Source organism: Triticum urartu, chromosome 5A (assembly GCF_056163025.1).
Source record: "Triticum urartu cultivar PI428250 chromosome 5A, HENAU_Tu73, whole genome shotgun sequence".
Taxonomy (NCBI): Eukaryota; Viridiplantae; Streptophyta; class Magnoliopsida; order Poales; family Poaceae; genus Triticum; species Triticum urartu.
In genome coordinates, this window is record NC_141877.1 from 226,547,915 (window position 1) to 226,565,354 (window position 17,440).

The 17,440-nt window shown below is 45.0% G+C and overlaps 1 protein-coding gene across 1 annotated transcript; it reads right to left on the reverse strand.

Annotated features, from left to right (window-relative positions):
- Window positions 1-2,836: 2,836 nt before the first annotated feature.
- LOC125508523 (O-fucosyltransferase 9) lies at window positions 2,837-7,671 on the reverse strand. Its single transcript, XM_048673249.2, has 10 exons — window positions 7,114-7,671; window positions 6,148-6,220; window positions 5,970-6,037; window positions 5,455-5,543; window positions 5,040-5,237; window positions 4,752-4,956; window positions 4,507-4,674; window positions 4,059-4,226; window positions 3,733-3,923; window positions 2,837-3,421 (listed from the first exon to the last, which is right to left on the reverse strand). Exons 1-10 carry the CDS (start codon window positions 7,489-7,491, stop codon window positions 3,286-3,288), a joined length of 1,674 nt encoding a protein of 557 aa, XP_048529206.1. The 5' UTR covers window positions 7,492-7,671; the 3' UTR covers window positions 2,837-3,285.
- Between the last annotated feature and the right edge of the window lie 9,769 nt (window positions 7,672-17,440).

Below are 17,440 nucleotides of genomic sequence, written 5' to 3' on the forward strand. Positions count from 1 at the left end.
ATAGATCGAGATTAGGATTTGTCACTCCATGTATCGGAGAGGTATCTCTGGGCCCTCTCGGTAATGCACATCACTATAAGTCTTGCAAGCAATGTGACTAATGAGTTAGTTGCGGGATGTTGCATTACGGAACGAGTAAAGAGACTTGCCGGTAACGAGATTGAACTAAGTATTGAGATACCGACGATCGAATCTCGGGCAAGTAACATACTGATGACAAAGGGAACAACGTATGTTGTTATGCGGTTTGACCGATAAAGATCTTCGTAGAATATGTAGGAACCAATATGAGCATCTAGGTTCTGCTATTGGTTATTGACCGGAGATGAGTCTCGGTCATTTCTACATAGTTCTCGAACCCGTAGGATCCGCACGCTTAACGTTCGGTGACGATCGGTATTATGAGTTTATGTGTTTTGATGTATCTAAGGTAGTTCGGAGTCCCGGATATGATCACGGACATGACGAGGAGACTCGAAATGGTCGAGACATAAAGATTGATATATTGGAAGGCTATGTCTAGACACCGAAATGGTTCCGGATAAGTTCGGGCATTTTTCGGAGTACCGGGAGGTTACCGGAACCCCCCGGGGAGTCAATGGGCCTTAATGGGCCCTATTGGAGAAAGAGGGCAGCAGGCAAGTAGTGGGGCGCCCCCCCCCTAGGCCCAAACCGAATTGGTTTAGGGTTTGGGGGCCAGGCCCCCCTTTCCTTCTCCTCCCCTCCTCCTTCTTCCTTCTCCTAGTAGGAATAGGAAAAGGGGGGGGGGGCAAATCTACTTGGAGTAGGATTGCCCCCCCTTGGGCGCGCCTCCTCCTAGGCTGGCCCTCTCCTCCTCCCCCCTTTATATACGGGGGAGGGGGGCACCCCATAGACACACAAGTTGATTGTTTAGTCGTGTGCGGTGCCCCCCTCCACAGATTTCCACCTCGGTCATATCGTTGTAGTGCTTAGGCGAAGCCCTGCGTCGGTAACTTCATCATCATCGTCATCATGCCATCATGCTGACGAAGCTCTCCCTCAACACTCAGCTAGATCTAGAGTTCGTGGGACGTCACCGAGTTGAACGTGTGTAGATCGCGGAGGTGACATACTTTCGGTGCTAGGACCGGTCGGATCATGAAGACGTATGACTACATCAACCGCGTCGTCATAACGCTTCCGCTTACGGTCTACGAGGGTACATGGACAACACTCTCCCCTCTCGTTGGTATGCATCACCTAGATGGATCTTGCGTGTGCGTAGGAATTTTTCTGAAATTACTGCATTCCCCAACAACGAGGCCCGAATGTGGGTAACCCCCTTGTGCGATCTCCCCTTTGGTACTTCCCACCACATTCTCCATCCTACCGAGGGTACTGGTGGTCTTCCGAACCGACAGTTAGTGTGCCAGGCAGGAGCTGCACTGGTCGGAGAATGAACCCAGATCGGATCTCTGTTCATGGTCGACGCTACATGTTGGGATAAAACTTCACCTTCAGCTCCTTCGAGCTCGCCGTTGATTGTCAGGGGCTGCTCTATGACATAACATTGTCGGGCTACATCGACACCATACGTTTCGGGAGCCTCACGTTCCACTTCGTTCGGCACGACGACACCGTATGTTTATTCGCCCCTCCATCACCACTGGCATGGGGGGCAAGGCTGGTCATGGCCAACCTCAGGATGGTTGGGCCTCCATTAACCCACCAGCTCACCCGATCTCAAAGCGCCAACATGATCTTCCAAGCCGCCGAAACACGTTGGGCCCAGAAGCTCACTTGACGCGCAGTCTACCCGATCGTGCTGGCCTCCACGGAGCCCATGGCAGCTTGACTCTACGATCACCTTCGACCTCACCGACCACCTGACCTACATTCCTCATCCGAGAAAATTCGCCTTGGTGATATATCCGATTGTGGAAGATTGCTGACTTCCCCAGGTTCTGATGGATGGAGGCAGCAGAGTTAACATCCCACACCTTGCCTAAGATGGGGATCTCCAAATCTTTCCCGAGCCCTTCGCCATCGGCTTCTATGCTTTTGTACCAGGAAGGCCGGTGCATCCTCTCAAGCTCTAGAGGCCATCTTCAGAAAGGAGGAAAACTTCATATCAAAGACAATCCGCTTCGAGGTCGCACTGTTCCGCATGGGCTACAACGCTACCCTCGGCAGACCGACCTATGCTAAGCTCATGACGCTACCCTCCTATGCATATCTCTAGCTCAAGATGCCATGGCCACACGACGCGATCAACATCCACGACAGCACCGAAAGGGCGTTAGAGGCGGAGGTCGCAAATGTCAAAGCCAAAGCCGCCCTAGCTTCCACAGAGCTTGAGGAAATCAAGAAATCCATTGACCCAACCACTGCGACGCTACCCCGCAAGCCTAGGCCATGGCCGCCTTTCCAGCCGCCAAAAGAAGCAAAGAAGCTCCAAATACACCCCGAGGACCCGACGAAAATCATGATCATCAGCGGCAACCTTGGCAAAGAACAAGAGGCCGCGCTCCTAAAGTTCCTCAGAGACAACTGGGACATCTTGCCCGGAGGCCTGCAAGCATGCCAGGGGTCCCAGCAAAAATCGTTCATCATAGCCTAGACGTCAGAAAAGACGCCAGGCCCGTCAAGCAAGCCCTAATGTCAACATCAAGCCACAAATTCAAAATCAAGGCACAAAAACTTTATAGTTGAATGCTCTTTTAAGTACAAAAAAGTGGTACATATCATTTTAAAAAAAAACATACCCCAATGAAAGAAAAAAGAACATGAGGTCTGAACTGTAAGAACATGCTCATAAATATGAATTGTCAAGGGCAAGATGAAATGCAAGAACAAGCACTGATGAGTGATGATATACTGAAAAAATCCTTTCTTTGTTGTTGTTAGCCCTTGTTTTTCGAATATACATCGAGGCACTCAGGTTGTGCTCATATCTACAACCCAATCTCGTAGCTCTTTTCTCTTTACAACCTACAGACAGATCGAACAAATGGAGATTGCTATATGGTGGACTACCTACAGATTTACTAACTTTACAAAATCCCTCGCATCCTCTCAATTTCGGATCCTCTGGAATTCATTGTCATTAGGCACCTTTTGACCATTATATCCAGAATCGAACGGTTTGAGGCATGCCAGAGGGTTTCAGAATCTCCGGAGAAGCACCAAATGCTTTATTTCACTCCAGTTTTCATCATGACCATCAAATCATGACCATGCAGTCAACGATGCCGTGCCTTTGGTGCCTTTGTTGCACAAAGGCAGAGGATATGCATCCCTCAGTTATGTATGCTAACGCCTAGATCATATTCCATCTTGTTGGCACATGCAATCAGGCATTGGGAAGGTATATATGGAATCATTAGGTTTCCTGAATGCGATGCCCCTTATGTCACTATGGTGCAGTATTTCCAGCATGTGGTGCTTGAATCGACTCCATCTGCAGTTCAAAGAAACAATTTGAGTTTTATATACCACTATATCCATTTATACGTTAAGCAAAGATGGGCAAATATTCAGAGCATGTATGTGAAGGTCAACTCGGAGATGTATTTCAATTTGTTAACATGGCTAATGCGTTCTGAAAAGTAGGCAAAAGCTACAGTCTTGGATGGTGAAGGAATAACAAGGGCAGCGAACTGCTTCAGCAGTTTGATTTGGTGAAAGATTCCAGCATATACTCAAAAACTGAAACTGATTCGGTGTGATTTATAATACTTTGTTGACCATATAATGGCAGCTCAAACTGACCTGATATTTGGGTCGTCAAAAGATAAGACCAGCTTCCGTTTGTCGGGTTTTATTGTCTTTGCATTCCCTCCTAACAGGTAACGCCTGTGTCCCATCAAAAAGTGAGGGAAGTTCCCCCCTTGAGTCGTCACAAACACTTCGCTCTGAACACAGACGGTGTAATCTAATGCTGCTAACCGAGAAGAGTACCCCTACAGAGAATAGGTTGGTGAGTAACGGTATGAAGAATTCAATGTGAATTGATGAACAGTTCAATGCATGCATATTCATCTGACATTCAGAACGACATCCAGCTAGGCTGATGGGCTGGCTGGCGGAAACAATACCTCAAACTTAGCAAGCTCTTCAGACAATGCAAGAGTGTCCTTGGTCTGTAAAAGAGGGAACATCTGGCCAAGGGGAGCCATGTATTTTGCAGCATTGTATATTTTACCGGAGGCAACGTAGAGGAAAGTTGTATTGTCAAACCCCATGCCTCGCAGCATCATGCCAACCTGCTCAAATTCAGTCAGTTAACATATTAGCTTTAGTGAGTATATTTACATACTTGAAAGCTTCTAAATTTGTTCTGAATGCTACTAAAGAGACACAACTGATGGCACTGAACTTAAAAGGTTATTATTATTGACCTGAAGCATCACAAACTAAGCAACAAACATCAATTCTAGTATAACAGGCCTATTGTGATGTTAATTAATGTCCTGAAATACGAATGCATCATTGGGTGTACATATATCCACACAAGTGCTTTAACCAGTGAAAAAAAATCCTAACCTCTAGAGGAGTAAGCGGGCATTTCCCATCCCTTCTGTTTGCCTCGGGATTGATAACTCGACCAGGTCGGTGAAACTTCCCTCTCCAGCTCCTTTCACGGGCATTTTCCATTTCAATTTTCTCCTTCCGGCCACCATCATATGTACAGCATGAAAAGGCTACCATATCCTAAACAGTGTGCGCAAATTTTAGTATAACGGAAGAACTATGTAATAGTTAACTCACAAGAGAGAGTATATTGAGACCTCTTCGAAACGGAGATGCACCGAGACATATTTCCCACCAGCCAAAGAACTCCTTTTCATCATTCGAACAACCATTTCGTCTGCAAGAACCCTTATTGGTTCGGCAAACCGCAGAGCCTCGTAGTTTACCAAACACCTCAAGGCCTGGATATTCGATGGAACTGACTGAGCCAATCTATTCGAGAATGGGGCAATGCGCACAACCCTGCATAGAATAGATATATAATGAAACCCATTCTCAAACAAGGCCTCTCCTATTATTTCTGAGGTGGTGAGCGTTTACCATACCCTAACTCCATTAATTTCGGAAGCACCTTCTGAACATAATGATCTGGGGATGAGTAGGCTTTAGTTCGCATATTTGGTATGCTGCTTATATTATGATTGAAACGCAGCAGAACATCTTTTGGGAGTTCCTTCACAACTCTTACATGTTGTCTGAGTGTCCCGATAAAACGATCTTCATCAAAAATATCACTAAATTTGCTGAGAAACAAAACATCAGGAAGAACCAATACATATTAGAACACGAAGTAGAATTTCAAAAATATTCACGGGTTTATAACTAACAGAAGTGAACTTTAGAAGTCAAACAAACTGCTCCAGACAATAAAAAAATGAGCAACAGGCATCCATCATATAAAAATGCAATTATCTAATGTTAAGAAACAAAGCAGTGAGCAAACAAAATAGCATTAGTTACCTAGGATCACGCCAAACGCTATTCAAATGAAATATTGGGATCACAAGAGTTGCATTAAGCAAGCTGGCCACAGCAACTGCATCGCAGATCTGTATTGAGAAAAAAAAATGGAACTGCACTGTCAATAATTATTACTCAGCATAGTGTGAAGGTTCTAAGGACTTTACAAAATGAGACATCCACATCACAGCAAATGGTAGAGACCAGAGTCTAATTCTCAAGCTCTCAGGTCAGAAGAAATATATATCCCAACAGAAGATCAGATGGCATGTGACCAAAAAGATGAAAGCAAGTATCAGTGATCTTTGGATGAATAATACACCTATGTATGTACAAAGATAGTACTAATGCCTTTCCAGCACAAAGTTATTGATGAAAGCCATCTCAATCAAGTGATAGTACATGACTTCAAGTTACATAGTGGTGTCAATGGATTCATACGGCACTGGACTTTTGTATAGGTACTAGCAATGGTATTGCTTGCTTGCTGTATCTAACGTGGTCCAGGAACTTACAGAAAGACGCTGTTGATTCAGACCACCATTTGCTTCAACTATGAGATACCCATTTGAAGTCGGCAAATCTGTAAAGAGCCCAAAAACGATCCAGCCAGTCAGGTATTTAGCTTAACCTCCACTTTCAAGTGGGAACAGTTAGTTTATTGAAAAATAACAAAAGGTATGAAAGTGGAACCTGATGGAATCAGCCTCCTCTTGACGCATGGCATCCATAGCTCTCCAGAATTTGGATAACGTGATGTCATTAACTGCACCATAAATATTTTGATATGATTATTGATAAGAGCAGTTAGGTTCGATGGACAAAAGTGAATATGCTGGAAGTTCTTAGGACTGATTTAAGAAGTTGGTTCCTCCTTGCGAACATATTTGATACTCCCAACCTGAACTGAACAATACTAGACTCTGGAGTATTTTGGAGCAATATTACTAGAGTGATTTAACTCTGAGGTGTTAAGTTCAGAGTATTTTGGAGCAATACTAACTGATTTAACTCTGAAGTGAGCAGCTCATTTACACTGACTGCATTCACAACCTGCCCAAAAATCTAGTTAATCTTCCATCGGAATCGTAAGGAGTTACGGATATTTACTTCTAGACATTACCTTCCTTGTTTGGCATAGCAGAGATATACTAGTAGTACGGATTGTGATTGGAGGTTAAGAGGGAGACGGGGCCATCCCATGAAAATCAGGGGGGAGTGGTTAGTTAGAAAGAAAAAGGCTAGTCAGCATGTAATTGCGTGTAACTTTTTAGCATTATTGCTAGTAGTACACAGGAGTACTCCCAAGATAAGATCACGAGTGTAGCCGTACACAACGGAAATGCAGAGGCACATGACCTCGCTCACGGGAAGGGGAAAACTAGGAATCTAGAACTAAGACTTTTTGCGCAAATCACTCACACACCAAGAATACCAGCTCACGATGCAATAATGTATTGGGCGTCGTTCCCCTGATAAATCAGAGCAAAAGCACCAAAAGGGTTCCGAAATTCTCCCCGAATATTTCGCCTAATGCGTTCAGTGCATTGTGAAACCTGAAGAAGTAGAAGGATCGAACCGAAGAAGCAGGCAACAAGCACGCGAGAACCCCAAATCTCCCCAGGGAGAACGGTAACTGCAAGAACAAAGACCACCCACCATGCTGCGACGCCATGGAGAGGAGGTGGAGACGGAAGCGGAGGTGGCGGTCGAAGCGGACGCGGCGTCGTCGCGTATGTCCGGCCATAGCCGCTTAAACACGATGTGGCTGCGGTAAACCGATCCCGGCGGCGGTGGGGACGGGGCGAGCGCGCGCCGCCGCCGTAACGATGCCACCGTCACGCCCGCGTGGCCGCCGCCGTCGACAGAACCTCCGCCTCCTAAGACGAACATGAGCAGCCCCGCCGCGTATGCCAGCGCGAGGAGAAGGAGGACCACGGCGGCGCGGCGCCTCCCTCCGCCAGCGCGCCCTGCCTGGTGGCGCCGCGCGGCCTTGGCGGCACCGCAGCCGCCGCGCGCCGACGGGGCGACGGACATCTCTCGCTCCCTCAGTAGCGGGGCTCTCGCGGGATCATGCGAGCTCTGCTCAGCTCGGCGATGGAGCGGGTGGCCTCGTTGGGGGCGCCGAGGTTTAGCGCGGAGGGCACCGGAGGAGGAGACCTGTAGTGGAATCGTGTTGGCAACCGCCGGTGCGCGAATGGTCTTCTCCTATTGGTGGAGGTGGATGCTCGCCGACTTATTGACTGTCGGCGTCTATGTGTCTTGATTGTTTGTGGCATAAGCGAAATTCCGGCTATTAAACAGATCTAAATACAAACAAATATACACCATTCTATGTCTTGTCAACAAGCTTAGAAATTCTACTTCGGTTTCGAAAGGAAAATCTATGAGAGAGCATTTAGATCATGCTTTTGTATTTCTTTACAGAAGAAGAAGTTTGCAAACTATGTAGAGTAGATCAAATTCAAGAAGCGGCAAACACTATAAAATCGGTGAGCAACGAATTAATAGATCGATAATAAAGAGGAGTATTTATGCTAAAAGCACATTTCTCCCTGCTAGCTACGGGTTTTAGTGGGTGGCTTTTATTGAGTTATAGATTCATCTTTCTTTGGACCATTTTTTTTACTGAAAAACGTTCTAAATCAGCTCATTCATCTATGCACCACGTGTTCTTTGGAAATCAGGTGAGGGAGGCTGCAGTATGACTTATCCTAATTTGGTCCACGCATTTTTCATGCCCGATGCCGCATCTCCTTCCTCACTAACGGATCTTCTCTCTATCTCTCCTTCAATAACAAATAGCGGTCGCTATGGCCTTCCTCACGTCCATCCCCGAGCTTCCCTCAGCCGGAGGAGCCCTACTTTCTGCCCTACTTTCTGTCTCAACTGTCGCACGCTCAGCTCCTTCCTGATTTTGTGGCGAGGTCATTGTCGAGAGAAGTTAAATCATGTATCGGCATGTCTTCCTTCACTGCCAAAATGGGGCCCCAAAAAACCCGATAAACCCCACAGACACCAGAAGGCTCGTCGCCGCCTCAGGAAGAGGAATACTGCCATATCGCGTACCGGAAGAAGGAAGGACTCTATGAATAAGGAAGAAAAGACAAACCAACGTAAGGGTCAGACTCCACGCTCTACACACCCTATGCACCGACATGGAGGCCTTCCATAAGTTGTGCTTAATAAAGGGCACCAGGAGCATCATAGAGGAGGAGCATCTCCCACACTATTGTAGTCTATACCACCTAGAAAGGATCTCTGAAGATTATCACCTGAATCTCCGCCATCTCATCGAGATACCTGTCTCGTCCAGATCCTCCTCGACATTGTAATCATTTGTGTTCTCAACATATATCAGAGAAAAAAAGCAAGGCAGAAAGTAGGGCTTCTACCCTGATAGAGGCAAAGGTGTCCCGATGTTTCGATGAGATAGTGGCTATCATTTTCTGTGGGAGTCGACCTTGACGATCCGACTACGAACGTGCGAGACGTCGCGCCTTAGCAATCGCTAAACCAACTTCCGAGGGGTTATTGACCACGCCGGAGCACGATCAACCTGACCACGAGGGCCTGTTTCCTGCGAGCAAACGAAGAACAAGCAAGAAACTGAGATTGCAATCTGGATATTGCGAATATAAGATGAAAGCTTTATTGATCAAGGTGGGGTTCTGTGACGTCTTGGTCTGGTCGTTGGACACAGACGAAGTACGCGAAGTTGCAGCTATGGCGAACTTTAAATCTAAACAAAACCCAAAGTCTAAACGACGCCCTAAGGGCTGTATATATGGAGGAAGAGAGGGGAATTTCGTGGCCCTTGAGGGTGGGGTCCGAAACCAACCCTAACTCTTGTTTCCCCACACATACGGACTCTAAAAATAGCCTATACTTAAGTATTTCGAAATTACATGGGCCTGGCCCATTAATAAGGTGACGCAGCATCTAGAATAGCCTATGGACGAATATTATGAAGTGGCATCTTGTATATTTCGTCCATGGCTTCATGCACTCCTTATGGCGGCTTCAAAGTCCTGAAATCATCACTTGTAACTCCGTTCTTGATCCCCTTGCGCATGCCATCAACTTCATGCGTGTTCTTGCTCCAATGTTCATCCTTCTCCAAGCTAGGCCCTTCATTTGAAAGCAAAACAAATGTATCCAATTTAGGCAGCATCATAATCTCATGAACATTAGAATCATTACCAAGAAACGAAAGTACCTGGTAATTTAATTGGCGTGCGCGAGCTCTAGTAATTGGTCCAGTATATGTAACAGTAGGGGCTGTGGGTGTAACAATGGTATTGATGTCCTCATCATCCTCCCCTTCTTGAAATGAAGTCGTCCTCGACGGAAGCTCATCTTCCTCACCCAAATAAGGCTTCAAATCTGCAATATTAAAAGTGGGACTAACCCCAAAATCTGCAGGTAGCTCAAGTTTATATGCATTATCATTTATTTTCTCTAAAACCTTAAAAGGACCATCAGCACGTGGCATTAGCTTTGATTTGCGCAGATTAGGAAATCTATCTTTACGCAAATGTAACCAAACAAGATCTCCAGGTGCAAACACAACATGTTTTCTACCCTTATCTCCAGCAAGTTTATATTTAGCATTCATACGCTCAATGTTTTCCTTAGTTAACTCATGCATTTTTAAAATCAATTCAGAACGTTCTTTAGCATCAAAATTAACCTTCTCCGAAGATGGAAGAGGCAACAAATCAATAGGTGCACGAGGTAGGAAACCATACACAATTTCAAAAGGGCACATCTTAGTAGTAGAATGCAATGAACGATTATAAGCAAATTCAATATGAGGCAAGCATTCTTCCCACATTTTCTTGTTATTCTTCAAAACAGCCCTAAGCATAGTAGACAATGTTCTATTGACTACTTCAGTTTGTCCATCAGTTTGGGGGTGACAAGTAGTACTAAAAAGCAGCTTAGTCCCCAACTTAGCCCATAAACATCTCCAAAAGTGGCTAAGAAATTTAGTATCACGATCTGAAACAATAGTATTTGGCACACCATGTAAGCGAATAATTTCACAAAAGAACAAATCAGCAACATTAACAGCATCATCGCTTTTATGACATGGTATAAAGTGTGCCATTTTCGAGAACCTATCCACGACAACAAATGTGCTATCCCTCCCCTTCTTTGTTCTAGGTAAACCTAAAACAAAGTCCATAGATATATCCTCCCAAGGAACACTAGGTACAGGCAAAGGCATATATAAACCATGAGGATTGAGTCGTGACTTAGCTCTTTGACATGTAGTGCAGCGAGCAACAAAACGCTCAACATCCCGTCTCATCTTTGGCCAAAAGAAATGTGTAGCAAGTATATCCTCCGTCTTCTTGACGCCAAAGTGTCCCATTAATCCTCCTCCATGCGCCTCCTGCAACAACAAAAGACGAACGGAGCTAGCTGGAATGCATAGCTTGTTAGCACGAAACACAAATCCATCGTTAAGAACGAACTTGTTCCAAGTTCTCCCTTCCTTACAATTCTGCAATACATCTTTAAATTCAGCATCATTAACATATTGATCCTTGATGGTCTCCAAACCAAATATTTTAAAGTCAAGTTGTGAAAGCATAGTATAACGACGAGACAAGGCATCAGCAATAACATTTTCTTTACCCTTCTTGTGTTTAATCACATAAGGGAAAGTCTCAATGAATTCAACCCATTTAGCAGTCGACGGTTCAGTTTTGCTTGACTTTTAATGTGTTTCAAAGATTCATGATCAGAATGTATAACAAATTCCTTGGGCCATAAATAATGTTGCCATGTTTCTAAGGTCCGAACAAGAGCATATAATTCTTTATCATAAGTAGAATAGTTCAGACTAGGCCCACTCAATTTTTCAGAAAAGTATGCAACAGGTTTTCCATCTTGTAATAACACACCTCCTAATCCAATTCCACTAGCATCACATTCAAGCTCAAAAGTCTTATTGAAATTAGGAAGTTGGAGTAAAGGAGCATGTGTCAACTTATCTTTCAATACCGTGAAGGCTTCTTCCTGTGCGGTACCCCAAACAAAAGGTACATCCTTCTTTGTAAGCTCGTTGAGAGGTGCAGCAATGGTGCTGAAATCTCTCACAAAACGCCTATAAAAACCAGTGAGGCCAAGGAAACTCCTCACTTGTGTGACCGTTTTGGGTTGCGGCCAACTCTCAATAGCTTCAATCTTGGCTTTATCAACTTCAATTCCCTGTGGAGTAACAACATAGCCAAGAAAAGATACTCGGTCGGTGCAAAAGGTGCACTTTCCAAGGTTACCAAACAAACGTGCATCACGTAGAGCAATAAAAACAGCACGTAAATGTTCCAAATGTTCCTCCAAAGATTTGCTATAAATCAATATGTCATCAAAGTAAACTACCACAAATCGTCCAATGAAAGCACGTAAAACTTCGTTCATTAACCTCATGAAAGTACTAGGTGCATTAGTTAACCCAAAAGGCATGACTAACCACTCATATAATCCAAACTTAGTTTTAAATGCTGTTTTCCATTCATCTCCCAATTTCATACGAATTTGATGGTAACCACTACGCAAATCAACTTTGGAGAATATTGTAGAGCCACTCAATTCATCAAGCATATCATCTAGCCTAGGAATAGGATGATGATAACGAATAGTAATAGTATTAATGCCTCTACAATCAACGCACATACGCGACGTACCATCCTTTTTCGGCACTAAAATGATAGGAACAGCACAAGGACTAAGGGATTCGCGTATATAACCTTTGTCGAGCAGTTCTTGTACTTGACGCATAATCTCCTTCGTCTCCTCTGGATTGGTACGGTATGGTGCCCGGTTGGGTAATGATGCACCGGGAATTAAGTCAATTTGATGCTCAATCCCGCGAATAGGTGGTAATCCCGGTGGCACGTCTTGTGGAAAGACGTCGGCGAACTCCTGCAAAATGTTAGTGACAGCAGGAGGCAAAGAGGAAGGCACGTCCTCGTATGAAAATAATGCCTCTTTGCACACAAAAGCATAGCAAACAGATTTGCTAAAATCTAGATCATCAATATCAGATTTGGTGGCAAGTAAACATGCACTTTTCAATTTAATTTCAGAAGCAACACTAGATTGTTTATTATTATTAGGCTGCATTTGTTGCTCAAATTCTTTTGCCACAATCTGATTTTCACTCTTAGTTTTCTCCTGTTTTGCTTTATTAGCTCTATTAATATCATCTTTCAAAATGGAATCAGGAGTCATAGGAAGCAAAGTAATATTTTTATCCTTATGAACAAGAGTATACTGATTGTTTCTACCATGGTGAATAGAATTTTTATCAAATTGCCATGGTCTACCAAGTAATAAGGAACATGCTTGCATCGGTACCACATCACAATCAACATAATCAACATATGTAGAGATACTAAAATGCACATGAACAATACGTGTTACCTTAACCTTGCCGCTGTTGTTGAACCATTGGATATAGTAAGGATGTGGATGTGGTCTTGTGGTGAGAGATAGCTTCTCCACCATCTCGATGCTAGCCAAGTTGTTGCAACTCCCTCCATCTATGATCACGCAAACAGAACGTTCCTTCACAACTCCCTTTGTATGGAACAAATTATGCCTCTGATTTTGCTCAGCTTGTGTAACCTGCACACTCAAAACACGTTGAGCAACTAAACATTCATACCTGTCAGCATCTTCAGGAGCCATGTATTGCGTCTCATGATCAGAATCGTCTCCACCGTGTTCGTCACGTGTAATAAGAGCCAAAGTCTCCTCATCATAGTCACTAGCGGACTCATACCCACCATCCTCAGTAACAATCATCACACGCTTAGATGGGCATTCTCTCGCATAATGACCTCCACCCTTGCAACGTCGACAAATAATATCATGTGTTTGCCCTGTTGATGCCATGGATGAAGAAGAGCTCTTTGCAGGCCCAGAAGGTGTGCTCTTGGCAGATAGTGGTGATTGTGCCTGCTTTATTGTATCACGGTTGGAGGTGGCAGCCGACGGAGGCGCCGGTGAAGCAGAACGTGTGGAAGTAGATGATGCACGTGGTGTCCATGAAGAAGGTCGACCTGCAGAAAAGTTAGTCCGTGCCAGTGCCTGTCGATCCTGCACTTCACGTTCAGCTTTACAAGCAAGATGGAATAAACGAGTGATATTAGTATACTCCTTATACTCTAGAATCGTCTGAATCTCTCTATTTAATCCACCCATAAAACGTGCAAGCATAGCTTCATTCTCCTCAACAATACCACATCTAATCATGCCAGTTTGTAATTCCTGATAATATTCTTCTACAGAATTTTTTCCCTGTCTTAAGTGCTGCAATTTTTGAAGTAATTCACGTTGATAATATGGTGGAACCCAACGAGTACGCATAGCAGTTTTCAAAGCAGCCCAAGTAGCAGGAATGGGATATAATCTACAATGCTCAGACCACCAAACACATGCAAAACTAGTGAATGCACAAACAGCAGCAGGAACACGTCTCTCCTCGGGATATTGTAAACATGTAAATCGTTGTTCAGTTTCTAACTCCCAAGTAAGATATATATCAGGAACATATCTACCCTCAAATGGTGGAATATTCAATTTTAGTTTAGGGAGATGGTCATGATCTCGTACCTGAGGGTGAGCCCTACCATTGCCATTATTTGCATGTGGACGACCTGATGGTTGCTGTGCTGGTGGTGGCACGTAGTTCTGATTTTGATCAACCTCATCCTCGTAATCGCCAGCAAAATCATCCTCCTCCGCATCAGCAGCAGGAGCCACAGAAGTAGCAACAGCAGCACCAACAGTTTGGCCAGGTGCAAGAGGGAGACGGCTCGCTCGGCGGAGGGCTGTTTCACGATGTGTAGGTAGTCGTCGTTGTTGTTGTTGTTGTAGAGGTGCGTTAGGTGCAGCCGGTGGTGGTGGTGGAAGACGCACGAGCAATTCATTAAACCTGTCATCGAGCTTTGTTTCGAACGTCTTCTCCATGTCATCTATCTTCTCCATGGCCTCTTCAAATCTGTTTAGCACATCCTGCACCTGTCCATTCATCATTTGCTGAAATTTATCATGCAACTCCTGATTCGTCATGTTCTCCCAGTCAGTCTCATCGGCTTGTGATCCTGCCATGGTTAGCAACAATAGAAAACACACAAGAATATGATCCTACAGAATACTAACAAGAGGTGGTGGTGGCGGGTGTCACAAATCCGTCAAGCAAATCTCAAATTCTTACCAGTTCTTACCCAGCAGCAGGCGGTGATCGGCAACCGTTGTAGTCAAAACTCTCAAAAGCTTGGATAGAGCGATTGCCAGGGAGAGTCAAACGCACGACGTACAGGTATGTGGAGCTGGGAAGGCTTATAGTATGGTAGCAAAAAGGGTCAGCAATAATCAATTCAGAGATGCAAAGTTGAATAAACGCTCAACGACGGCACTGTGCTGGTCCTAGGCTAGACCGTGCTAGAGACGCGAGCCTAGAACACTAACAAAATCACGGCGCTGCACGTAAATAAGGGAAAAGCACACTTTGGAACTTTTTTTTTTCGCTTTTTTTTGCGCTCCTCTTTTTTTGCGCTCTTTTTTTTTGCGAAAAATTACTATAATGGCGAGTGTCTCAAAACTCTTCCCTCGTCAAACTGATAGGATGGGCACGAAATTTTTTTTCACTTTTTTTTCGGAAATCAGGGCAGCGACGACGAAAAAGTGCGACAAAAAATCACTATGATGGCACGTGGCTCAAAAGACTCAGAAAAGCCTAAAAATAGGATAGGGAAAAAATATTTTTGCCCGTGAAAATTTTGGCCTAAAAACTGCCCGGGGGTCTCCAGACTCTTTTTTTTTCCGAGACCTACGCAGGCAAGGAAACACGAATCGGAATTGAGATTGATCTCAAGAACAAACCTAATATGAGAAGAACTCGGATTGGTGGTGGATATATGGTTGTGGTATATGGCAGCGGTGGTGGTATATGGTAGCGGTGGTGGTATATGGATAGAGATTGATGGTGGTATATGGATACGGATTGGTAGTGGTATATGGATAAGGATTCAGAGCGGTGGCGGATAAGCAAAAGTGGTAGATGGGCGATGATGATGGTGCGGCGGCGGCGTGACAACTTATGACCAGAACTCGAAACTCTAAAAGACTAGACTCTAAGACCAGCAACTTGACACGACGATGCAACCGCAAATTCAACAAAGCAAAAACCCTAAAAAGATTATGCAAAGGCTCAGATTGGTTCGGATATGATGAACTAACCCTAATTTTTTTTGTGGCTTTTTCGTGGACTGTAGGTATGAAGAACAGACTCGATCTAATCTACGAAAAACTGTAAAATCTCACCGAGCAACCTGGAAATCTGATACCACTTGATAGAGGCAAAGGTGTCCCGATGTTTCGATGAGATGGTGGCTATCGTTTTCTGTGGGAGTCGACCTTGACAATCCGACTACGAACGTGCGAGACGTCGCGCCTTAGCAATCGCTAAACCAACTTCCGAGGGGTTATTGACCACGCCGGAGCACGATCAACCTGACCACGAGGGCCTGTTTCCTGCGAGCAAACGAAGAACAAGCAAGAAACTGAGATTGCAATCTGGATATTGCGAATATAAGATGAAAGCTTTATTGATCAAGGTGGGGTTCTGTGACGTCTTGGTCTGGTCGTTGGACACAAACGAAGTACGCGAAGTTGCAGCTATGGCGAACTTTAAATCTAAACAAAACCCAAAGTCTAAACGACGCCCTAAGGGCTGTATATATGGAGGAAGAGAGGGGAATTTCGTGGCCCTTGAGGGTGGGGTCCGAAACCAACCCTAACTCTTGTTTCCCCACACATACGGACTCTAAAAATAGCCTATACTTAAGTATTTCGAAATTACATGGGCCTGGCCCATTAATAAGGTGACGCAGCACCTAGAATAGCCTATGGACGAATATTATGAAGTGGCATCTTGTATATTTCGTCCATGGCTTCATGCACTCCTTATGGCGGCTTCAAAGTCCTGAAATCATCACTTGTAACTCCGTTCTTGATCCCCTTGCGCATGCCATCAACTTCATGCGTGTTCTTGCTCCAATGTTCATCCTTCTCCAAGCTAGGCCCTTCATTTGAAAGCAAAACAAATGTATCCAATTTAGGCAGCATCATAATCTCATGAACATTAGAATAATTACCAAGAAACGAAAGTACCTGGTAATTTAATTGGCGTGCGCGAGCTCTAGTAATTGGTCCAGTATATGTAACAGTAGGGGCTGTGGGTGTAACAATGGTATTGATGTCCTCATCATACCCACATCAGGGGTCTGAACCTTGGTATATCATGTGTTCATGTGATCTGTTTCCAAGACCCCATAGACTCCTAACGTGGCATCCCTCAATTACAAATTCCATGTACTCCCCCTAGCACCGTTGTTAGGATCAGCAAAACATCCTCGATAGTCATTGTCGTAGCGGTCCTCTCCCACGGGTCGCGAACCACGCTTTGCGGCGGCGGTGTCCGCATGCTACAATGGCGGCAACCGGGAGCAGCAACAACATACCACACATTGCGAACACAGCGGTCGCGTGCTGGAACCAACGAGGCAAGGTGCCGGAACTTGCGAGGTGTAATTCTAGAACCATCGGTAGAGGATGCAACGCGGTGCTGCAACTGGCGAAGCACGTTGTTGGGGACCGGCGAGGCGCGTTCTTGAGATCGATGAGGCGCGATGCTTCTACCGGCTACGCATATGGCTAGGACCCGCAAGGCGATATGCTGCGACCAGGGATGCACATTCCTAGGACCGATGAGGCGAGTTGCTACAACTAGGCGACGAGAAGGCTGCGTGGGAGCTGGCACCAACGAGGAGTGGTGATGCGGCCGGCGATGGTGGCACTATGAAGGTTACAACCGAGGCAATAATTAAAATCTGCTACCGATGAACGACTCTGCTACGACTGATGACCAGAAAAGTTGTGACTAGCGACGATGACGAGGCAGAGA